This window comes from Schistocerca serialis, chromosome 6, assembly GCF_023864345.2.
Source record: "Schistocerca serialis cubense isolate TAMUIC-IGC-003099 chromosome 6, iqSchSeri2.2, whole genome shotgun sequence".
Taxonomy (NCBI): Eukaryota; Metazoa; Arthropoda; class Insecta; order Orthoptera; family Acrididae; genus Schistocerca; species Schistocerca serialis.
This window is the reverse complement of record NC_064643.1, coordinates 605,000,158-605,026,142: the sequence shown is the minus strand read 5'-3', so window position 1 is coordinate 605,026,142 and position 25,985 is coordinate 605,000,158. Positions and strand designations below refer to the sequence as shown.

The following is a 25,985-nucleotide window of genomic DNA, read 5'->3' as shown; positions in this document are numbered from 1 at the left end:
TGGTATTAAAATCTCATTAGGGAACTCTTCACAATTGCATTACTGACCTGACTGTGGCGCTACTGTGGCCAAACTGTGAACTATGGCTCAGTATAAAGGTCGGTGCAATGCGATCAGATATCACTTTACTTTCAGATTGTGAACCATAAACATCAACTGACAAAAGTAAATTATTCTTTAGCGAAAGGTGGCTCACTATCCTCCTACAGAGACTGTTGATATGATGTTAATTTTAGGTGAATGCCATAACAATTACGCTGCAGCTGTGCAATTGTATGCAGATTGTTTCCCAAACAGACGACATCCAAGCAAAAACATTATTTGAAATTGCACTCAACCAGCTCAAAATGGATACATGCACCATCCACCTTGTCATTACGAATACAATGAAAATGATGCTCGTACCCTTACTGTTCTTGTCTGTGTTCAACTGGATCCCAAAATGAGTAGTTGTGTGATTCAGAGAGAAACTGGAATACCGAAATTAACTGTTTTGAGGATTTCGAAGGCATATAAATGTCATGCGTATCATATCGCACTGACACAGGCATTAACTCCGAAAGATATGCAAATACGTGTGCATTTCTGCCATTGGGCCTTGGAAATGATAAGAGGTGACAATGATTTTTTTAGATACATTATGTTCACCGATGAAGCCACATTCAAAAACAATGGCGAGTTAAATCGTCATGATCTTCATTATTGGTCGTTGTCAATTCACACTGGCACAGAGCCACTGCCAATCAACACAAATGGTCGTTAATGGTCTGGTGTGGAATTTTAAACAGTTGCTTGATATGACCATATTTTTTTGACCAATTATTTACAACTTCTCTTTGCTGGAGGTAATGGAAGAGATTTATTTAGAAACTAGGCAATGAAGGTGGTTCCAGCAGGATGGAGCGGCTCCCCATTATGCTAAAAACGTGCGGAACATTTTAAATTTACGGTACCCTGGTTGGTGGATAGGACGCGGCGGACCAATTCAGTGGCCTCCACGATCACCAGACCCCTAACATCTCCTGATTTTTCTTGTGGAGTTATTTAAAAAATATTGTTTATGACAGACAGCCCACAATCTGAAACAATATGGAGCAACACATTCAAAGAGCGTGTGCAGCCATACCACGGGATGTGCTGCTCAAAACTGTGGACAACTTTCACAGACAATTGACTTTATGCATTGAAGCAAATGGGGATACTTTTGAACAATTTCTTCATGGCTAATTTCATTAATTAAGCACCCCAAATTGTGAGAGACAAGGGGACTCACACTAATGAAGCACCACAACATGTGAGGGGCAAGGGGACTCACACTAATGAAGCACCCCAACATGTGAGGGGCAAGGGGACTCTCACTAATGAAGCACCCCAGCACGTGAGGGGCAAGGGGACTCACTAATGAAGCTCCCCAGCATGTGAGAGGCAAGGGGACTCACTAATGAAGCATCCCACAGGAACATCATTCTACTACATCCATGTCGTTGTTCCTGGGTAATGGTAAAAGTAGGATACAGTACATTCTATACAAAAATAGCTTAATTTGGCATAACGAAAGATCTGGTGCACATTGTTTATCGATCTGATGCATCTTTCTCAGATAATTCTAAATAAATCAGAGTTCTTCCCCAATTTTACTTTTTCTTGATTTCAGTGTCATCTGCCAATGGTTTAAGAAATGTTTCAGACAAAACTTGATTACTTTTTTTATGGAGAATCTGAATCTGCAATAAAAAATGGGTGTTTCCATTTAAGATTTAAAAGTTGCCCCTCACCCCTCCCAAGAGGGCAGGTCTGGAGGTCACGTGTAGTATCATTTGATGTCCCCCTTTGAGCTTACGGACTTGTCTTACCCACTATTTTTACCCGATGTACAATTTTCGAGATAATCTCATCCGAAACCTCAGATGGACGACCCTGTAGATATGTGGATGTAACACACTGTGGAGACATGAAATGGAATGTTCACTTGGGTTCAGCTGTGGGTAAAGCAGGTGGCAGACTTCAGTTTATTGGTAGGAGATTGCTTAAAAATCACTCGTGCAACTGGTTCTAGACGTTTGCTCAAAAGTATGGGACTCATACTGGATAGTACCAACAGAGGATAACAAACACATAAAGACAGGCAGCATGATGGATAGTCACTGGTTTGTTTAATCCATGGGAGAGTGTCACAGGGATACTGAAGGAACTGAACTGGAAGACCCTTGAAGATAGACATAAACTATCCTGAGAAAGTCTATTAACAAAATTTCAAGAATCGGCTTTAAATGATTACTCTAAGAATATGCTACAACCCCCTATGTATCGCTCACATAGGGCTCATGAAGGTAAGATTAGAATAATTACTGCATGCACAGAGGCACTGAAACAATCATTCTTCCCCTGCTCCATACATGAATGGAACAGGAAGAAACCCTAATAGCTGCTACAATGGGATGTACCCTCTGTCATGGACCTCACAGTGGTTTACAGGCTAAGATGTAGAAGTAGAGATCATACAGTAGGGGAGTGTGGTGATGAATCACCTATCAAGAGAACAGCAGTGCTGAGGCACATCTTACGGTGTGCCTGACGTTGGCGGGGGTATTATTGAAGGATTGGAAGTTCCTCACCTATCTCTGGATCATGTAGCTCCCACACCGGTTTCAAACATTGGATGGAAATAGTGGAGGGCTTCTCATAGGACCCTTGTGGTGCAGAATAAGGCGGTTGCAGAGCTGCCTGGATAGTGTCGTTTCAAATTATAATGTGCTCAAAATCCTTCAATGCCCTTTGGGCATGCCATACCGTGAGTCTGAAATGGAGGTATATGGACATAGGCAATATGTTGTTTTACCCATCCAACTGGTGCTGGCAACTCGGTATGTTGGCCAGAGGTGGAACTGGAGCCATGAAATCTGTAGGAAGAGCGAGACATTTATCATACAAAACTTCTGCCAAGGATGACTGTAAATTCTCTTTGTATGCTGTTCATATATCAAGCAGAACTTGAGAGAGTGCTTCCATCTACGGGTCAGAATAGCAAATATGTACTGCCTTACGAGTGTGGTGCCAAAATTCAACAAGGGCATTACTTTGTGGGTTGTATGTCATCGTTCTAAATCGTTGAACACCACATAATCTGCATAGCTTAGTAAACAGGTGTGCCTCAAATTGGCATCCTTACTCCATGGAAATTGATGTGAGCAGCCAAAACATGTGATCCACATCTGTAGGAATGTCAGCACAGTGGTGCTGGCTGTCATACTCATCAGTGGAACTGCCTCTAACCAGTGGTTACTCTGTCTAAGGCTGATGTTATACAATGATAGCTGTTCAATTCTGGTAGAGGTCCCACGAGGTCTAGGTGGATGTGCTGTAACCTTTCTTTATGTATTGCAAATTGTCATGCTCCAAGAAAGAGTGGCAGCCGACCGTGCTGCACTGGCAACTGATGCATGTTCATGTCCATTTCCTGCTGTTGGATTTCTTGGTGGAACACACAAACTTGGTGGAGGGCTAGAGGACATATCTTATATCATGAGATACTGCAACACAGGTGCATGTCTGCACCAGGAGTCTGTACTTGGTCCAACATCATGTTGGTGATGCTGCCATTCTGTTACCTGTTGATTATCCTTATATACCTAAAGCCATTGCATCAAAGTGTATGGTGGTACTCAGCGTGCTGATGTGAGAGACAGTCAGAAACTACATTTTCAGCGCCATTGTGAATTGCTCGATGTAGTTTCGATAACAGAAATGCCAAGGGAATCAAAGGAGCTGTTGTTGGTTGCCTAACATTTGTTGTAAGATTGCACTGACGGTAGTTTCGCTGGTGTCCACCTTTCCAGACAAATGTGCTGAAGGTAGTAGGTGTGCCAATGTAACAACTTGGTGGAGGCAATGCATGATTGAATCAAAAGCATTTTGGGTATCATTGGTCGACTGCAGTGGTTGTTTGCTTTGAGCATTCTCACCAGCTAAGGCATGAGTCAGTGGGGTTGAATCTTGGCTTCCAGTGGAGTACAGTGAAAGTAAAAGTTATCATCCCTAAGAATCTCTGTTTGTTCATGAAATATTGTTGAGTGGGATGAGCACCATCCTGCTTCACCGACTGGCTGAGAAAGATAACTTGGTGTCTGTGTAACTTTCACTTATCCCTGTTGATGACTAATCTTAATGTCTCAAGTCCTTTGAAGATCAGTTGTAGGTGCTCTTCGTGCGGTTCAGTCAAAGAGGGGAAAATATGGATGTCATACAAATACAGCAGAATAGGAACTTACTGAGGGCTCTGTTGATAAATTGCTGCCAAGTCTGGACAGCATTCTTCAACCCAAATGCCAAGAACAGAAATGCATATTGTCTGAACGGTGTAATAATGGCAGTTTTTGACATATCTTCTGATGCTATTGGGATCTGTAACTATGCCTTCTGACAGTCAAGCACACTGAAAATTGAAGCACCAGCTAATGTGTGGGTAACATTTTGAATATTGGGAATGAGGTATCGGTTTGATATCATACAAGAGTTCAGAGCCCTGCAGCCCCATATATCTTAATGAGCCACGCGGCAACAGGTGGATAGCATTGTCTGATGATGTTAGCACAATACCAGAGTCTTAACAGTTCCTCAATTCCTGCCTAAGCAAAGTATAACTTGCCTGGTGTTGGACACTGAGCTTTACAAAAGACAGGAGGTCCTGGAACAGTATTAATTTTGTGGACATTACTGTCTTTAAGGCCATGTTTTAAGAGAGATAGCATGCCAAAGACAAGCACTGTTAACACCAATGGGAAATGGTGTTGCACTGTCGTCATGTCACTAATGTGCGATTTCTTGAAAGGTGCCTCTTGAAGTCTATGAGACTAAATGAGACCACAAAGATCCCTTTCTCTGAGATGGTCACTGTGATTCCAGGTGGTTGATACACTCCTGAATGTGTCAAACCGTGTCTCTGTATATCTGCTTTAATTCCTCCCTGCTCCCACTGCCTGAGGCATCAAGTAAAACTGCTTTGAGGTTGGGGTTTTTGAAGGTCCCTCAATAGTTGTGTGCAAAATTTGGGTTTCATCTGCTAAATTTGACCAATCCACCTCCATGTTTGAATACAAATTTTCCATTGTGACCTGTTGAATAGTCAGAGAGTGGTAAATGTTCAACAGATATCTGGTTGATGTAATGTAAGTCTGTTGAGTCTGGGTGCAGAGGTTTAGGTGGTCTGCCTGCACATGGCACTGCATCTCTGCTATTGCCTTGGTGAAGTTTACCATTCGTCTAATCAGTGTACAGGTGGCAATATCATAAAAAGTTCACACTTAACAGTAGTTCATTGACTTTGCAACAGTTAATGTCCAAGTAAAGAGGGCGAGTAGACCCAAGTCAACTGTTGTTTGGTCGGCATATTGTTTGTGGCTTGGAGCTGTAGAAGAGAATCAGAGATATGTGGAAGGGCTATCACCTTCAGAATGATGGCCACCCTCTGTGCCCAAGTCGACGACGAAATAATGATCCATACTTTCATCAAGAACATAAAAATCTTCAAATGTTATGGGAAAACAGAGCCTGCTTAAATTGTAACCATTCTTGAATCCTGCCAAAATCTGTGACGTGTAGTGGAGGTCACAACTAGCTTTCAGGTGTGAGCAAGACATAGAGAATGTGCGAGCATTGGCTCTGAAATAATAATGGAACCAACATCAGTGTGCTCTCTCTCAGCCACAGTTGGAACTGTGGATTTGTCTGGCAGGGGCAAGAACGCTACGAGAAACTGGTCACTATGATTCCTGTGAGACAGCTCTCATTTACATTTGGCAAGTCTGTCATGTTCCTCCATATGTGTTCACCTTGGCTGCCTGTCACCATGATGGATAGCTTAATGGCCGCCAGCACTGTAATTTACTGTCGGCATCCTTGTAATAATGGGGTGGTTGCGGGAGTGAAAAAATCCATTCAGTGACTCGTAGTTTGTCTTCTCATGTATCACTTTCATACAAAGTCAAGGAAATTTGTATTTGAGCAGGTAATTTACTTGACTTGCTCAAATCCAAGTTTCCTTAATTTCACATGAGGGTTACACATTTAGATCCCATCAGTGTCATCAATGTGTGATAGTCCCTACAACTTACTTGCCTCTAAAAACATAATTTCCCTCATCTTAATGACTGCTTCACAGCCTATGCCATATGGATCCTTCCCACCAACACCAGCTTTCCTGAATTGCGCAGGTGGGAACTTTCCCTGCAATACATCCTACATTCCCGTAACCCTCCTGGCCTCAACCTTCGTTAGTCACTGTCGTCACCCATCCAGCCCCCTCCCTGTTCCCATTCCAGCACTACACAGCCGTCATTTCACCACACCCAGTCTTTTAATTTATTTTTATTTCTCTCCTTTCCACTCCTTCCCCCTTCCCCGTCCGCACCTTCTCTCCTGCCCTCCATCTAAACTGCAACACTTCACTGTCTGCAACTCCCACCATACTATCCCTCCCCCTCCCCACCCCAGCCGCCTCCTTACCCCCACCCTGTCGCCATTCCCATCATGCACTGGTGCTGCTGCTCACAGTGTAGTTTCAGCTCTCTGAGAATGCAGACTTGTAAGCAAGTTGCGTTTGCGGGAATGTGTGTGTGTGTGTGTGTGTGTGTGTGTGTGTGTGTGTGTGTGTGTGTGTGTCTGTGTATGTGTATGTGTGTCTACTGCTGACAAAGGCCTAATGGCCGAAAGCTATGAGTGTGTGAATCTTTTTATTGTGCCTATCGCAACTCAGCATCTCCGCTATATGGTGAGTAGCAACTTTCCTTCTCTGGTATTGTTACTTTCCTTCTCTGGTATTGTTACATTCCATCCTGGATTTTCCATTGTTTGATTAGATACAGATAGTTTTTACCATGACAGTATTACTGCTACTGACCTTTGAATTCATTGACACTTCAATGGCAGTTCTGTTGGTGCAATCTCATACAAGTTTTCCAAAGTTGTTGTTCTTCTACAGTGTTCTAACGTTTAACCTCTGAAATAAATTAGCAGTTTTCTAGTTTCTAAAAGGGAAACATTACTAAAGGATAATACTGTAGAATGGGAAGAGATACAAATTTCGTCTTGCAGAACTAGTGGTTCCTTTATCAGATGGTTACGGAAAACCAATGGAAAAGTAATGGCATAGAAGAATTGGAAAGTGTTGAAGGGAATGATGAGTGCTACATAAACCTGGTTTAAGTCGTCAACCTCTTGGAATTCTGTAAGGATCTTTCTTTTGAGCTCTCTCTTTTAATTAGTTTTGTGTTGTGCTTCGACTCCGCCCTAAACTTTTAGGCTGGAGGTTTTAACATGTTGCAGAGTGGCTGGCTCATCCTATTATTTTTGTGATCAGCCAGCCACAGTCCTCTGCTGTACAGTTTTAATTCCTTCTGCCTTTGTTCTCTATGTTGTTTTTGTTGCTGTGCTCTGTTTTCCGTGTTGTCTTACAATGGACTATGGGGCTTTTCTTCCCCCGGACTTTTTCTTTTATTGCTTCGCCTGCCTGGTGGATAGTTTCACTCTGCTCTGTGTTTTTATGAAACAAGGGACCGATGACCTTTGTAGTTTGGTCCCTTTAATCTTTAACCCAACCAACCAACCTTTACTTTCCCTTGTTGTGTGTGTCACATTTCTGCAATTTACCCTATCTTTTAACTAATCGACTAATAAAGTAGAACTTTTTCATAGTTTTTTGGTGATCTCAGACTTGTTTAAGTTACACTTTGAGATACCTGAATATCTCCTTTTTGACTGAATTAAGGTAATACATTTTATTTATACTTTAACTGAAAAGGATGTAAAGCGGTGGCCACTATCTCTAAAAGACACACACAAAAGATAAATTCAGAATCTTCTACAACTGTCAGCTGCTCCACATAAAAAAATCTGAAATTTTTGTAGCTAGACAGAATACAAGTCAGTTTCTTTTATGAATTCTTATTTTAGCTGATTTTGCATGCCAAATCCCCCCCCCCCCCCCAAATTGATCAACTACTAGGATCACGTTACAACTTTAATTACTTTTTTCCTTGTTGTTGTTTCCTATTTTTCCAGTATTCCTTTATTTTTTCTCCATGTTGTATTTTCCTTTTTTCTGTCCATGTTGTTTTTGATTTCATATTTCTTTTGCATAGAAAGCCTTCTAAATTTAGTATTTTATTCTTAGAAAGGTTTCTGTCTGCTATTTATGGCTCTTTGATGTTGTTTCTTTCTAGTTCTTCCCTTACTTCTGTAATCCATGCTACTGTCAGTTTATTCTTCCAGAAAGACAGAAATATTTGTTTTGTAATTATGTTCATTTGGTACAGGTTTCTAAAAAATATAAATTTTAATTTAGCCATTACTTCTGATATTTTCTCTATGTTTTCGTAGATCTCCTCATTCTTCTCATTTTCCAGCCATCTGTAGTTTGTACTGCACCCACTATTTTTCTAATATATGTTTTTCAAGTAGCTCTATTCTGTCCAGCTTATAGTTCACTGTTACTTTCACATCCATAAACAATCTTGCTGGACCACTGTGGTATAGTGTTTCCCTTTTGTCTTTCTAGATATGCATTTATTATTATAAATATTCTTTGTCAGACCATATGCTCTCTCCATTTTGTTAACTCTTACAACTACTAGAATTTTTTCTGGTCCATTCTATTGTATAATTTCCCCGAGATATTTAAATTTACTTACTCATTCTGTTGTATCTACTTGTGTTTCTGTGAATTTTGGTGCATTTTCTTATTTGTCTTGAATTTTGTTTTATCAGCTGAAATTCAGAGACAAAGTTTTGCTATTTCTTCCAGAAGATTTATTTGAGTAACTGCATCTGTCATATTTTTTGCAAAATCATCTGCAAAAATAAGACAGTTTTTCTTAATTCCACATGTTTTCCTACTTACAAGGGAACCTCCCCATCGCACCCCCCTCAGATTAAGTTATAAGTTGGCACAGTGGATAGGCCTTGAAAAACTGAACACAGATCAATCGAGGAAACAGGAAGAAGTTGTGTGGAACTATGAAAAAAATAAGCAAAATATTCAAACTGAGTAGTCCATGCGCAAGATAGGCAACATCAAGGATAATGTGAGCTAAGTAGCGCCATGGTCCCGTGGTTAGCGTGAGCCGTGAGCAGCTGCGGAACGAGAGGTCCTTGGCTCAAGTCTTCCCTCGAGCGAAAAGTTTACTTTTTTTATTTTCGCAAAGTTATGATCTGTCTGTCTGTTCATTGACGTCTCTGTTCACTGTAATAAGTTTAGTGTCTATGTTTTGCGACCGCACAGCAAAACCGTGCAATTAGTAGAAGAAAGGACGTGCCTCTCCAATGGGAACTGAAAACATTTGATCGCAAGGTCATAGGTCAACCGATTCCTCCACAGGAAAACACGTCTGATATATTCTATACGACACTGGTGATGGCATGTGCATCACATGACAGGAATATGTTGTCGACCCACCTAACTTGTACACTTGGCGAATGGGTAAAAAGATTCTTTTACCTTGCCCGATTTAGGTTTTCTTGTGGATGTGATAATCACTCCCAAAAAAGTGATGAAAACATAAGAGTCTGTCACATAAACTGCAACAAATGAATGCAACAGTTTCACAGTCGCACAGTTTTCCCTGTGCTCTGTCAAAACATATGTTTTTAACGTTTTCAAATTTTTCCGTGTGTAGACCGTCAGATCCTGCATAAGTCCAAGCAAATCTGAACATGTCCTGGAATTTTGGAGAGAGAAGTTGATTATGTGTGAGTGCCTGAACTTTGATAATTGTCTGAAAATAAAAAATTAAACTTTACCTATCTTGCACACGGACTACTCACTTTGTATATTTTGCTTATTTTTTTCATAGTTCCACGCAACTTCTTCCTGTTTTCTCGTTTGATCTGTGTTCAGTTTTTCAAGGCCTATCCACTGTGCCAACTTATAACTAAATCTGAGGGGGGTGCGATGGCGAGGTTCCCTTGTTAGAATGTTTGGTCCAGTTTTGTGATTTTTAGCTCCAATTTTACAAGTACTATTTTTTCTAGAACACAGTTAAGCAGAGTAGGTGATGAACCATCCCCTTGTCTAACACCGATTTTTATTTCAAATGGGTGAGATACTTTTCCCATAAATTTTAGCTTTAGATATGGTATTTGTTAGAGTTTCACAACTTGAGTTTACTAATGTTGCTTTAACACCAAAGTCTCTTCTGATTTCACATATTGTGTCTCTGTCTACCAAATCAAATGATCTCCTGAAATCAATAAATGTTACCATTAAAGGTTTGCTGGTTACATTCTTAACCAAATTATTGATTTTAAGTTAAAAATCTGTTCTTTGCAGGATCTTCCCTTTCAAAAACCACCCTGATATTCTCCCAGTTGTTTGTCTAAAATTTTTACTACTCTTTTCAGGAGAATTTTTGATAATATTTTCTCTGTCACAGGCAGATTGCTTGGTTGGTTGCTTTGAGGGAGGGGACAAAACAGCGAGGCCATCAGTCCCATTGGATTAGGAAAGGATGGGGAAGGAAATTGGCCATGCCCTTCGAAAGAACCATCCCGGCATTTCTCTGAAGAATTAAGGGAAATCTTAGAAAACCTCGATCAGGATGGTGGGGCACAGGTTTGAACCGTCGTCCTCCCACAGTGTGCTAACCACTGCACCACCTTGCTCAATATTGGCAGAAGTGTCACAGTTCTGTAATTGTTGTCATTTTCTTGTCTCCAGTTTGATGCAACAGGTGGCTTAAACCTATTTTCCGCTGTTCTAGTATGTTTTCAGTTTTCCAAATGTTCTCAGATAGCAGATGTAGATAATTTATAATCTTTGGCTCAATAGTCCTGCTGTAATGTAGCCTTCTTATTATTTTTGAGGGATGTGATGGCTTCATGAATTTCTTCTTCTGTTCATGGGAAATCTTCCTCCAGGTTTTATGACATTGCTAAAAAAGAAATCAATTTTACTGTCGAAACTGGATGGTTTAAGAGCCTATCAAAATTTTGCCAGTATTGCACAAGTTTCCTTGTTATGTAATCCTATTTAGTAATTTTCACTTTTGAAACAAATCCTTTGTGCCTGATACCCTTAAATTCATGTTCAAATATTTGGTAAAAATTTCTAGTATTATTTTTGGTACAGTTTTCTTGTGTTTCCATAAGTTAAGATTTCTCAAAGGTGCTTTTGATTTTCCAGATTATTTTTGATATTTCTTTTTTTTGCTGTCTGAATTCTTCTAAATGCCATTCTTTTTTGTAACATCTCCATTTTCTCTCTTTTGTAGCTCTGTATTCTAGTGCTTCTTGACAATCTTCATTCCTCCAGGTCTTCTTTTTGTTCTTGGCCAGTCCCAAAGTTTTCTCTGCTGCCTTAGCAATTTGTACCTGACATTCATGCCAATCACATTTTTTTTGTTAATATCTTCTCTAAATTTTTCAATCTTTTCTATTCTAATATTAGCTGTAGTGGAATTGTAACTGATTACTTTCTTGTTTCTGCTTTTGTTTTTGATGGAAAAAAATCACATTTTAATTTTAGAGAGATAGTAATTTGAATAAAAAATCCCATTTCTGAATACGTACATAATATATCTTCAGTGTGATGTTCACTATGAGAGACAATGTGAGTCAGGAGGAAAGGTACATGCTTTGAGGTGTGATAGTAGTAGTGACTCTGAACAAAAAACTTCGTATTGACATATGCACTATTGTGAATGGTTTCCGAAATAGATCAGGTTTAATATCACTTAAGTTTTTCTAGAATAACTTGAAAACTGAACCCTATTACAAAAACGTGTCTCAGTACACAATTACCCTAAATTAAATTTGCTACAAAAAAAGGTCCTATTTATTTTTTGTCTAGGACTAACAGTTTGTGTGAAGAGATCATGAGAATATTGAAAATCTCATGGGAAGCATGTGTGCTGTAGCTTAGGTACTTTTTGTAGGCCAGTTTGAGGTAGTTTTCCGGCTTGATAGATTGCAAGAGTCCTGTATCAAAATGTTCATCTCAACTTCCTGTATACTACTGTGGCACATTGTAAACAATGACAATGAATAAAATAGAAAATAAACAGAAATGTACATTAAAAGTGTTCTATCTGAGAAACCATCCAGGACAGGGCATATGTCCATATCAAGTTTTTTGTTCAGAACCACTAATGCTATCACCCGTCAAAACACGTTCCTTTCCTCCATGTGTGTGTGTGTGTGTGTGTGTGTGTGTGTGTGTGTGTGTGTGTGTGTGTGTGTGTGTGTGTGTGTGTGTAACATCATCTGTTTGACTTGTCCCATATCATGTAGTACAATCTGTATATTGAATGATTGAGCGGATCAGTAAAGATACGAGGTGTGGCTAGAAAAAAACCGGACTAGTACTGGTGAAACAATAAAACGAATGCAATAAGGCTGAAAGTCGCATGGCCTGTCACGTGACTCTCGCTCCGCCTACTGCTCGAGTTTCATCTGCCTCCTGCACTCAGTCTGCCCGTGGCGTCTGTTTTAAGGAGTTGACGTTTTGTCTGTGCGTCGGAAAATGTTGAGTGTACAGAAAGAACGGCGTGTTAACATCAAATTTTGTTTCAAACTAGGAAAATCTGCAAGTGAAACATTTGTAATGTTACAACAAGTGTACGGCGATGATTGTTTATCGCGAACACAAGTGTTTGAGTGGTTTAAACGATTTAAAGATGGCCGCGAAGACACTAGTGATGACACTCGCACTGGCAGACCATTGTCAGCAAAAACTGATGCAAACATTGAAAAAATCGGTAAACTTGTTCGACAAGATCGCCGTTTAACAATCAGAGCAGCGTCTGAGTTAACAGGAGTTGACAAGGAAAGTGTTAGGCAGATTCTTCATGAAAGTTTCAACATGAACAAAGTGTGTTCAAAAATGGTTCCAAAGTGTCTCACAATTGAACAGAAGGAACGCCGAAGAATGATTTGTTCTGACATCCTGGAAAACATTGAAAGTGATCCCACCTTCTTACAAAATGTTATTACTTGCGATGAATCGTGGTTTTTTACTTACGATCCCGAAACTAAACGCCAATCGATGCAGTGGAAAACTCCTGGTTCTCCACGACAAAAAAAAGCACGTATGTCAAAATCGAAATTCAAGGCAATGATGATTGTTTTTTTTTGACATCAAAGGGATTGTGCACATTGATTGGGTACCAGAGGGACAAACAGTGAATCAGCATTACTACATTAGCGTCCTGGCTACCCTACGTGAGCGAGTACGGAGAAAACGGAACGATTTGTGGAGAAAAAAAGTCATGGATGCTTCACCAAGACAATGCCCCGGCACACAGTGCGTTGTCAGTGAAGACGTTTTTGGCAAAACACAACATTCCCATCTTAGATCATCCACCCTACTCACCTGATTTGGCCCCCTGTGACTTTTTTCTTTTCCCTAAAGTCAAGTCAGCTTTGAAAGGAACTAGATTTGAGACTGTTGAAGCAGTAAAAGAAAAAGCGACGGAAGTAATGTATGGACTTACCGAAAATGATCTGCAGCATTGCTATGAACAGTGGAAAATTCGTATGGAGCGGTGTAGAGACCAAGGAGGAGAGTACATTGAAGGAGATAACATGAAATTGTAAATAATTGTAAATAAATGTTTTTTCCAGCATCAGTCCGGTTTTTTTCTAGCCGCACCTCGTACAGTACAACACAACATAAACATTATAATTTCCATGATATTCCTTTTTGATATAGCTATGTGATCCAGTTGAAATTCTCCTAAGTTTTGGATTTACTTGGTAGTTTTTGAAAATGTGTGGACATCAGTTTCAGCTGGAACATTTTATATGTATTGATCAGTCTTTCAGCATTCCTGTTTGTTTTTAAGATGTACTGGATATTTGTCTACAATATTCTTATTTTCTTTATGTTTCCAACTTTCACATTGAAGTCACCGAGAAATATTTTAACTTTGTTTTTAGGTATGTTGGAGATTTTAGATTCCAAAAGGTCCCAAAATCGATTTACTTTCTGCGGATTTCATCCATTATCATCATTTATAGGTGCAGGTGCAAGGCAATTTACAAGGGTCTAGCTGTTATCATTGAATTTTATTGTCAACAGGGACATTCTTTCTGATTTCACGCTTTTCCTTATTTGTATCTATGGTCGGCCAACCACCGTCACACTCTGTGTGGTTTTAGTTCGTTTTGTCTTGTCCTTGTCTCAGTTTCTCTTGTTCTGTATCGTCTGTGATCTCTTCTGTTCCTCTTTTTTATTCTCTGTGGGTGTTCTTTGTATTTGGAACAAGGGACCGATGACCGTAGCAGTCTGGTCCCTTTAATCCCTCCAAACCAACCAACCATTTCACCATAAATTCTGTTATACTACCTACATTTTTTTGTATGAAAGGCTGTTCCAAACACTGGCATGTTTTTCATTATTCTTACTACTAGTTTCCCTTTATAAATCCTGTAATGTTGTGTATCAACTACATTCTCATCTAAGAATCTTGTTTCCTGCATTGCTAAAATCTCTGCATGATTATTTTGTGAAAATAATTCTAATACCTTCTGTTTCTCAATTTTCAGAAAAGAATTTGATGTTTCAAACTAGAAATCTCTTCTCGAACTTAAACTTAGAAGGTTTTTCAATATAGTTCACCCCCACCACAAATGTTTGGACTTCCCAGAAGCCTAGGTCCCAATTTATTACAGGATGTAATGATGGTTTCCTCATCAGACTTAACCACCTGAGGTAGAACATCCATTGTGAAAACTTTACATTTTATGATATGAAGCTGCAAATTGTTGATAGCATGGAACCCAGAGTCATCCCTGAATTCCCGATATAAGACCATGTTGTTAGCCTGGAGTGTCACTGATTCAACCACCACTAATAACACGTGGAACAAAACCATCACTAACACGTGGAACCTTCATGCCCTCAATCCATTTTAACCTTGGGTAAGAGGCTGCCTCTTTCGACAGCTCCGTCGTCCAGAAGTCTGTCTCCTCTGTCATCCAGAAGTCCATCTTCTCTGTATTCGTTGCCTTTGAAGTATTCACTGTAACAATGGCAGGGGGCTATCAGCTGGGCCAGCTGAACCAAGGTTTCTTTCTTTTTTTTTCTTTTTAAAGAGATGTTATTCCTCCATCACTTCTCTTTATCCTGGCTTGTGACAGGCAGCCTCAGAACCTCTAGGACCCTGGATGATGAAGTTCCCAATTATTTTTATTATTATTATTGTTACTATTGTTATTTATCAATGGTACCCTATGTATTCTTTGAATCTATTTAACATCTGCAGTTCATTTAAATTGAGTTGAGAGATGAGATATAAAGAAGGTTATGTTGCAATTACACCTGAGTGATAATGCATTTTGCCCAAGAGAGACCAGTTCTTAAAGATTCTTGAGTTAACGAAAAAATTAATTGAAATTTATTTTCACACCCCAAAAGTTTTATGATAGTACACCTTGAATTCACAAAATCCTGCTTCGTAAAATTCATTTGACATCTGTACTTCCTTGCTTTGTTACATTCACAATAAATTTTCTTTATAATGTGTGGATAAAAATCATAGGTAGAGATTGCTAAAATTCCTTTATTGATTGTTAGTTTCAGCTCATTGATGAGCCTTCTTCACATCAGTGAAAATTATTACGTACTTCAATGTGCATGAGCTACTGGGCATTACACATTGTCGTAATCTGTTGAGCTGAACTGCTCTTGCTGTCATGTACACATTTTGGCACTTCCCTGCAATCTCCCTTAGCCTGACTGTGTGGATAAAAATTGTGAAGGCCACTGACATTCCTTTATCGAGTACTAATTTCAGCTCATTGGTGTGCCATCATCAGATCAATAAAAATTATTACTTAATTCAGTGTGTATCAGCCACCAAACTTGAGCGATTCAGCTCAACAGCTTATGGCTATGTGTAATACCTGGTGGCTCATACACACAGAATTTTTATTGATATGAAGATCTTGACCTGGTATTTTTTATCCACGCATTGTAACATAACAGATCACCTGTTACGAATTTGACAATATCAAATAACTTTTTCTTTCCAATATTAGGCAATAAAAGATTTCAGACCAACTTAATTTTATCCTAGTGTTTCAAACCTATTATACAGCTAGTGTAGGCTATACTGGTTTTGGATGTTTGTCTGCTGACTAATTACAATTTTATTCTAGTGTTTCAAACCTTACAGAATTTTTGTACATATATTTTACAGTTAGTATAAGCAAAATTACTTCTAGATATTTGTCTGTTAACTAATTACCATTTGGCTCTAGGTTTCCAGGACAATTAAATGCTGACCTTCGCAAACTAGCTGTTAACATGGTGCCATTTCCTCGCTTACATTTCTTCATTCCTGGCTTTGCTCCATTGACATCACGTGGGTCTCAACAATACCGATCTCTTACTGTACCAGAACTCACGCAGCAGATGTTTGATGCAAAGAATATGATGACTGCTTGTGATCCTCGACATGGACGATATCTTACAGTGGCAGCCATCTTCAGAGGGCGCATGTCCATGAAAGAGGTAAGATAACCTTACATTTTATGTGAGATAGTAGTTTGTTATATAAGTGAAGGAAGTTCCTTGCGTAAACAAAGTCATTTTAGGGTCTGCTTGTGAAAGGACACACTTGTATAAAAAGTAATATTTGGTGAATACTGATTTCATTTTTTGTCAGTTTTCCATAATAGGCTCAGGAACACTTGCAAGTAGTGAACAGCTAATAAGCAGTTATCACAACAATTGCGATGGTTAAAATTTTACAAATTCTCCTGACTACATATAGACTATGTGATCAAAAGTATTCAGACACCGCCAAGAACATACATTTTCCATATTAGTTGCATTGTGCTGCCACTTACTGCCAGGTACTCGATATCACCCACCTCAGTAGTCATTAGACATCATGAGAGAGCAGAATGGAGTGCCCCGCGGTAGTCACGAACTTCAAACGTGGTCAGGTGATTGGGTGTTACTTGTGTCACACGTCTGTACATGAGACTTTTGCACTCCTAAACATCCCTAGGTCCACTGTTTCCGATGTAATAGTGAAGTGGAAATGTGAAGGGACACATACAGCACAAAAGCATACAGGCCGACCTCGTCTGTTGACTGACAGACTACCGACGGTTGAAGAGGGCTGTAATGCTGCAAGTGCTATGACAGATAGGTGGGAGGTGAGAAAGCTTGGATTAAATGGTTGAGCTGCTGCTCATAAGCCACACATAACACTGGAAAATGCCAAATGACACCTCGCCTAGTGTAAGACTAAGAACAAGTTTGATCTCTGTATTCTCTGTAAATTGAGATCTGATAAGTTATCCCAAAACTATAATGACCATGAACAGTAATTTGACAAATTGCAGTGATGTTTCCTGTATGACTACCTTTGAGACTACAGACTTTCCCATTTAAGAATCTGTGTATTGCTCATTGTATACAGCTTTTTGTTACTTAATTTACACAGCACACAATAGTTGCCTATTAACCAGAAAATTATTTTCTTTCTTAAATTTCAAGGTAGCGTCAGTTAATTTAGTTATAGCTTATTGTATTACCAGAAACACATGTTTATCATAAAAGAAACCCCAATGGTATGCCTGTCAGGTTTGTAGCCAGATCGTAAAATCAAGTTGATGTATTTCAGCATTCCATCTGGTCACATCTTCAGATGCTAAACTCAACTACTGAAATGCCAGAACCATTGCCCCTATCCATGCCACAGAATGTCCATGGCACTTGCACCAGAAGCTGTCAGTGCTGTCCAGTAGCAAAATGGACATGCAAGCTCACTGCACCGATGTAGTGGATTAAAACTCATAGGATGTAGATTCTGGTCAGTGTGTGTAGGTTTGTGACACAAAGAGCATATGCTATCTCCAAATCTTGACGACTTGGCAAAAGAAATTGAACACCTGAAATCTGTGGTCAAGTAAAATGGTCTCTCTAATAAGCAGATTTAATGTGTCTTGGGGGTTGGATTATCACCAGAACTTGGCTGTATTTGGCTCCATTATACTGGAGGCATGTCCATCAAAGTTGAGAGGATTTTTAAAAGTTAAACATCAGGGCATTTTTCCATATTCCAGCTAAGCTTAGAGGTTTCCCTGACCTTGTTCAAGGATTATTTATAACTAAGGAAGCCAGTGTGTATAAATTCCTTGTTCCTATGGCAAAATTTCATGAAACAGACAGCATGTGGTTCAGTATGGATGTGTAGAACATAGCTGCTAGTAAACCTTTTGGGATACAAGGTCTTGGTCCACAAAACTCTTCTGTTCCTAACATTTCATCCAGTACTGTGCTCTACATCTTCAGAGGTGTTGCTCCTCCATTGAGTCATGCTGACTCAACAAAAGAACAATGCTCTGAAGATGTTCAACACAGTCCTGTACAAAACATTAGGAACATAAGAGTTTTATGGACCATGGCCTTATACCCTGAAAATTTTACCAGTAGCAATGTCATCTGGTCATGAAAGCCTAGATTCTGTATAGAGCATAGTCAACACACAAGACTTCAATAACTGGATAAATCTGCCACAGATGAGAAACATCTAAATGAAGGGCAGTGGCTCACAGATAGTTGCTGATACATCTCGGTTTTGAAACAGTGTCCTTAGGAAGGTGAGAGAGACCGATTATCAGATAATCTCATAAAATGAGACAATGGGTTCCCATCAAGCAAGGTGTTGAACCCATTATGGCCTTGAATTCCTTCACAAAGCGTATGATGCAGTGGGCAGCAGATTTTTGTGACAACTGTCTTGTTGCGATGTCACTTATTCTAACATTCAGCAACAATGGCACTGCATGTGTTCTTTATAGAAGAGCAGCACTGACAGCAGCTGGCATACACATGTTGTGGGCATAGTCTCAGTGTTCCAGCTTAATATTTGAAGATGGCAGTCAGGTGAAATGCTGAAACATCATGTCAGTTTGATTTTAGGATCTGCACACCTGTCAGTACTCATTTTGCTTTATAAAGGGGTTCTTCCACGAGGAAATTTTCTTCTGAAATAAGAATCTTTTTACTGTTGACCACTACATTATTCAAGCACAAAATAATAACTAGTATTAGTACATGACAGTGGAATTACAAAGTAATTTCCACATTTCCACGGAGTTATTCTCTTACGAGTACAAAAGATAAATTAATGTACAAGCAATTAAAATTAGAGGTGACACAACTTGAGCTAAGCATGCAGTCTAAGATTATAAGTTGGTCTGTTCTAATGACCATCACCTTAATCAGGTGTAGAGCTAACTTCAGGTATGCCTTAAAGAAATGTGTTGGACCCTCTATTCAGGTTTCATATTAATAATATGAAAAACAAAATATCCATTTTTTTGCATTTTGAGGTTCCATAACACCTTCAAATGCACTATCACTTTCTTGTTTATATGATCCCTTCAAAAATGGCACTAGTACTTCATGCTGCTTGTGCTGCAATCTTTTTTAACCTAAAAAAGGCTACTCTTCATATAGATAAGTACCTGTTCTGTCATGTTTCTGAACATGCTGGCAATAGGTTACCTGTTCGACACAAGATGAAGCCCTTGCATTCTCTGTGGTCAGTCTAGCCTCTTTTGACATTTGTGATATGATGAAATCAGTGATTAAAATTATTCAGCAAACCTCAGTGACGAGCATTGGTGTGGTCTGCCTAAGATAAGACAGAAAGGAGTGGCAAATTATTATGTGGCAATATAAAAATACTTGATAAAGTATTAGTTTCTTATCTTGTCTTTTCATTATAGTTTTCTGGAAGTTCTTTTTTATTGGCACACTGTCTGTGAAGATAATTCTTGTTTCTGCTTGTTTATGCATTAACTTTCTAACGAAGCCTTATACGATTTTGTTTGCTTGGTATGGTGTTACTCTTCACTGAACAATTCAAGAGTACTTTGAAAATCACACATTTATTGCACTTTGAATTTACACACATGTGACCCAGAATTCTGTGTTTAGCACAATAAGACAAAGAACTGAAAACTAAAGATATCACTCACTGAATCAGATTTCACTGTCCACAACCAATGTTTTGATTGTTGAGATGTCAACACCAGAACCCCCCCCTCCCCCCCTCTGCTTTCTTTTTTAACCCAGAAGCACTAGGGTTGCAAGGGAACCGGTGTTTTACCATTTGTTCAGCTTGTGTGACCACCACTGGTGACGGTTGTGATTTTGTCTGCAGCCTCCACCAGTTCAGTGGAGTGGCCAAACCATCTTCCTCTTGTTCGCAGTCTGATAGTGTGTAAGAGGGAGAATGATGTGTACTCTCCATGCTGGTGGACATTGACACTGTGACTGTAGGTAGCTGAACCGTATTTGACTCCTCTATGTGTGCCAGTTTGAGGCCTTCAATTGATGCTGTCTCTTTGCTGTTCTATTCTGTTTTGAAGGTGCGTGTAACTCTCGGGAGAACATTGGAGAGTTTGGTGTACAGTGTCCTTGAGGGAGTCTATACATCTACATCTACATTTATACTCTGCAAGCCACCAAACGGTGTGTGGCGGAGGGCACTTTACGTGCCACTGTCATTACCTCCCTTTCCTGTTCCAGTCGCGTATGGTTTGCGGGAAGAACGACTGCCAGAAAGCCTCCGTGCGCGCTCAAATCTCTCTAATTTTACATTCATGATTTCCTCGGGAGGTGTAAGTAGGAGGAAGCAATATATTAAATACCTCATCCAGAAACGCACCCTCTCGAAACCTGGACAGGAAGCTACACCGCGATGCAGAGCGCCTCTCTTGCAGAGTCTGCCACTTGAGTTTGCTAAACATTTCCGTAACGCTATCACGCTTACCAAATAACCCTGTGATGAAACGCGCTGCTCTTCTTTGGATCTTCTCTATCTCCTCCGTCAACCCGATCTGGTACGGATCCCACACTGATGAGCAATACGAGTGTTTTGTAAGCCACCTCCTTTGTTGATGGACTACGTTTTCTAAGGACTCTCCCAATGAATCTCAACCTGGTACCCGCCTTACCAACAAATAATTTTATATGATCATTCCACTTCAAATAATTCCGCACGCATACTCCCAGATATTTTGCAAAAGTAACTGCTACCAGTGTTTGTTCTGCTATCATATAATCACACAATAAAGGATCCTCTTTTCTATGTACTCGCAATACATTACATTTGTCTATGTTAAGGGTCAGTTGCCACTCCCTGCACCAAGTGCCTATCCGCTGCAGATCTTCCTGCATTTCACTACAATTTTCTAATGTTGCAACTTCTCTGTATACTACAGCATCATCCGTGAAAAGCCGCATGGAACTTCCGACACTATCTACTAGGTCATTTATATATATTGTGAAAAGCAGTGGTCCCATAACACTCCCCTGTGGCACGCCAGAGGTTACTTTTAATGTCTGTAGACGTCTCTCCATTGAGAACAACATGCTGTGTTCTGTTTGCTAAAAGCTCTTCAATCCAGCCACACAGCTGGTCTGATATTCCGTAGGCTCTTACTTTGTTTATCAGGCGACAGTGCGGAACTGTATCGAACGCCTTCCGGAAGTCAAGGAAAATAGCATCTACCTGGGAGCCAGTATCTAATATTTTCTGGGTCTCATGATCAAATAAAGTGAGTTGGGTCTCACATGATCGCTGTTTCCGGAATCCATGTTGATTCCTACAGAGTAGATTCTGGGTTTCCAGAAACAACATGACACACGAGCAAAAAACATGTTCTAAAATTCTACAACAGATCGACGTCAGAGATATAGGTCTATAGTTTTGCACATCTGCTCGACGATCCTTCTTGAAGACTGGGACTACCTGTGCTCTTTTCCAATCATTTGGAACCTTCCGTTCCTCTAGAGACTTGCGGTACACGGCTGTTAGAAGGGGGCAAGTTCTTTCACGTACTCTGTGTAGAATCAAATTGGTATCCCATCACGTCCAGTGGGCTTTCCTCTGTTGAGTGATTTCAGTTGATTTTCTATACCATGGACACTTATTTCGATGTCAGCCGTTTTTTCGTTCATGCGAGGATTTAGAGAAGGAACTGGAGTGCGGTCTTCCTCTGTGAAACAGCTTTGGAAAAATGTGTTTAGTATTTCAGCTTTACGCGTGTTATCCTCTGTTTCAGTGCCATCATCATCCCGGAGTGTCTGGATATGCTGTTTCGAGCCACTTAACTGATTTAACATAAGACCAGAACTTCCTAGGATTTTCTGTCAAGTTGGTACATAGAATTTTACTTTCAAATTCACTGAACGCTTCACGCATAGCCCTCCTTACGCTAACTTTGACATCATTTAGCTTCTGTTTGTCTGAGAGGTTTTGACTGCGTTTAAACTTGCAGTGAAGCTCTCTTTGCTTTCGCAGTAGTTTCCTAACTTTGTTGTTGAACCACGTTGGGTTTTTCCCATCCCTCACAGTTTGATTCGGCTCGTACCTGTCTAAAATGCATTTTATGATTGCCTTGCACTTTTTCTATAAACACTCAACATTGTCAGTGTCGGAACAGAAATTTTCGTTTTGATCTGTTAGGTAGTCTGAAATCTGTCTTTTATTACTCTTGCTAAACAGATAAACCTTCCTCCCTTTTGTATTCCTATTTACTTCCATATTCAGGGATGCTGCAATGGCCTTATGATCACTGATTCCCTACTCTGCGCTTACACTGTCATCACTCAGTCAGGCTTGCAATGTTGTCTAAAGACTGTTTTATCTGCATTATTCTTCAGTACCATGGAATGTAATTGTGTAATACTTCTTTGTAGTTGCTGATTGAACTCTGTTGTGCGCTCTGTAGTTTGAAGATTCCATGGCTTAGTAGAGATGGGCTCGGCGTGAAGTGACAGTTGTTCCTCATACAGCAGTTGTGGTGCGGGGCAGTGCAGTTCATCTTTAACCAGTGTTCTTAACCCTAGTGGCACTAGTGGCAATGATTCATTCCAATGGCTCCCACTGCACAGTAGAGCCACTTTTAAGGGTCTGTGGAATTTGCAGACCATAGCTCACTAGTTCTGATACGACTGCAGCCACATTGACGTCAGACATCGTGGAACAACTGAGACTTGAATTTTCCTCAGTTTGCTCACCATTTGATGGTGGTTGCATCTGCTTGTAGTTGTTTCCTGCAGCAGTCGTTGTTGGAGTCATTCATGCGACACTGCTGCATGTTCCAAATTAGTGTTGTGCTCACTTACAGGTTCACCAATACAGGATTTTGTGTGCTTGGTATGGTGTGACTATACTCTGAATGATTCAAGAGTAGTCTGCTCATCGCACATTTTTCTCACTTTGTAATTAGACTTTACAACACATAACACAGAGTTCCACACTTAACACAACAAAACAATAAACTGAAAAAGTAAAGATATCACACAGTGAATCATATTTGTTCACAAACAATGTGTCAACTTTTGAGGTCACTACAGCCTTTTGTCTTCCTGATTTCTATTACCTATTACTATGGTTAAAAGAACACTTCATCACACATAACTGTGTAAATACAAAACTTTTTCTATAAAACTATGCACGTTGGCAACCAACAACCAACATTTTACAAAAAGTCATTAGGACTGTTTAAAATGGACAAAAATGGACCAAGATCAGTGATGTATACCGCTGTCCAAAGATGCAGTTTAACATTGACCAATACAAGCAAAGACAAATTCGTGTGTAATTAACATTTGATAATTTACATAACAAATATTTATGAGAAAAAGTAAATAATTATTATATACAACTTTTCAAAACTGTAAAAATACTTTTAACACATTTTTTAGTCTTTCAATTTACAGTCTGAAACAACTTTTCATTGTATGCTTTTATAATTGAATACAAACATAATGATATTTTACTATCAGTATCTGTTTACTCGTAAATAAAAATGATAATTTAGTGTTGTGTAAGGAATGTCAGTGCATTGTGTAGTGACTTTATGAAATGGTTTTGGCTGTGTACTACAGATAAAGAAATATCACTCACAGGTTCCATTTCATCTGACAGTAATTTTTGTGGTGTTTCTGTAGTTGCAATTGAGCTTAGACTGCCTCCCCTTTCAAGTGAACCACTAGCCATGATGCAAGTGTAAGACAGGCCAAAGTTGCATAGAGGACCAGCCCTACAGTCAGCCTCCATTCTGAGGCAGGTGAGCCCCCACTGTTCACCCTGGGGCAACTCCTCAAACTGTGACTGGTGCATAGATTTTTGTTATAATTGTCATTCATATTTTGTATGAACAAGTACTGACACATGGAAATAGCATTCTCCAGTCATAAAAAATGACAAAGCCATTTGGCAGCTATCTGAAAAAAAGTTCTAATGATACAATGCATAGAGTGAACCAGGAATGGAACCAAGAACCATCCTAGAAGTTGAACAGGCTCTGGATATGAGCATCACAAATATATGCTACTTATAATGTTTGTGCAAGCCGTGAATTGAGCATTCCACAGAAAACAGTGTGGAATGTTACCATACCACATGTGACATGATTTCTTCACATGTGTTACTTTAAGGACAAAATTCATGCTGCCAATGCTCACTGTGAGAACTGCAGGAATGTGTCTCTGCTGCTGTGACAGACATTGATGGATAATAGCCTGTCTTCCAATAAGTGGCTGCTTTGTGGTTCATCTTGATAGTGTCCTCAAGATCCACTTGCCAAACAAATTCAGTTTTCATGATATGGAGGTACATGCTATCTTGACACCACTGGAATAGGTGAGGTGTGTCAAGACCATGAAATTCTTCACGTGCTCTGATTGCCTGAGTGCACACCAAGCTCCACACTGCATGTAACAGGCATAACAGCCAATCCAGTCCATCCAGGACATGTTCCTTCACTTAACATTTCCTAGTGAAGGAGAAGATACTCTGATGGGTACTAAAGCATGTGGGGATTTGGGACAAGAAAACTGCAGGAGTAGCAGCCAAAGTTGTCTGCACACTTCCTACTGTTGCAACATCTAAATGCCCTCCCCCATGCTATAACCTTGCTGTCGGGGCACAGAATTCTGTCTCTGGGAGAAGGACTTGCTGGAAGCGAGAACTAACAAACTATGACTGGTAAAATCTGCTACCTAGTTGTGGTGTACCTCTTTCCAATGCATCATATTTTGGAGAGAGTTCTCGAGGAAATTTCTCTTCATTTTATGTGGTGATCTGCAGTATGTCATTTGTGTAGTTAATATTTGCTTGACTGCTAAACTTTTACACAAATTGTTTGGCACAAACTCTGAGCTTTGTCATCAACCTACTTTCAACCAACCCGTTGCTCATATTTAAAGTTTTTGGAATTTATTGTGGCTTTTGTTTATGTATCTTTTTCAAATTTTCTATAATACTGCTTACTTTCTTATAAACTTTATAGTTTTCAACATTTCCTTGTTTTGGAATAACTATTCTTTGGTATAATAATATTAGTTATTAATTTCTAATTTAGTTCTATTTATTAACTTTTGGACACCAATGACAGTGTTATGTGCCCCAATCCAAAGAGCAGCAGTAACAGTAGCCATGTGTCCCCTAATTTGTCTGATCTTCTGTGAAGACGGGTCATCAGAATGTTAAAAATATTCCTTCTCCTGATGTATGATGCCATCCTCAAGGTATCTTCTACTGTAATTTATTAAGCATTACTATAAAGCTTTTCTAGAGGTCAAAGAAACTTTTCAAATTGGACAGTTTTCCTTTGAACATTTTTCAGTATCTGAGTCATTCCAACTTCAGGTGGATTAACAAGCATCTGCAAAAATCTGGGGGAGGGAGGAGGTAAAATTCTAAAATTGCCATATTTTATATAAAGCAGTTGGTCATTGCAAGATGTCATATAATACCACAGGCCACAAAATGCCTTCAGTTGGCTGAATGAGAGGTGTGGTGGATTCACAGGAAATCACTTTCAGAAGTACACTCCTGGAAATTGAAATAAGAACACCGTGAATTCATTGTCCCAGGAAGGGGAAACTTTATTGACACATTCCTAGGGTCAGATACATCACATGATCACACTGACAGAACCACAGGCACATAGAC

General features: G+C 39.6%; 1 protein-coding gene across 1 annotated transcript in view; it reads left to right on the top strand.

Annotated features, from left to right (window-relative positions):
* Positions 1-25,985, top strand: part of LOC126483604 (tubulin beta chain-like) — an 85,966-nt gene that overhangs the window by 49,704 nt on the left and 10,277 nt on the right. The window contains exon 5 of the mRNA XM_050106639.1: positions 16,252-16,504. Within this exon, the coding sequence (XP_049962596.1) occupies positions 16,252-16,504 (253 nt within the window). The remainder of the gene's footprint in view (positions 1-16,251; positions 16,505-25,985) is intronic.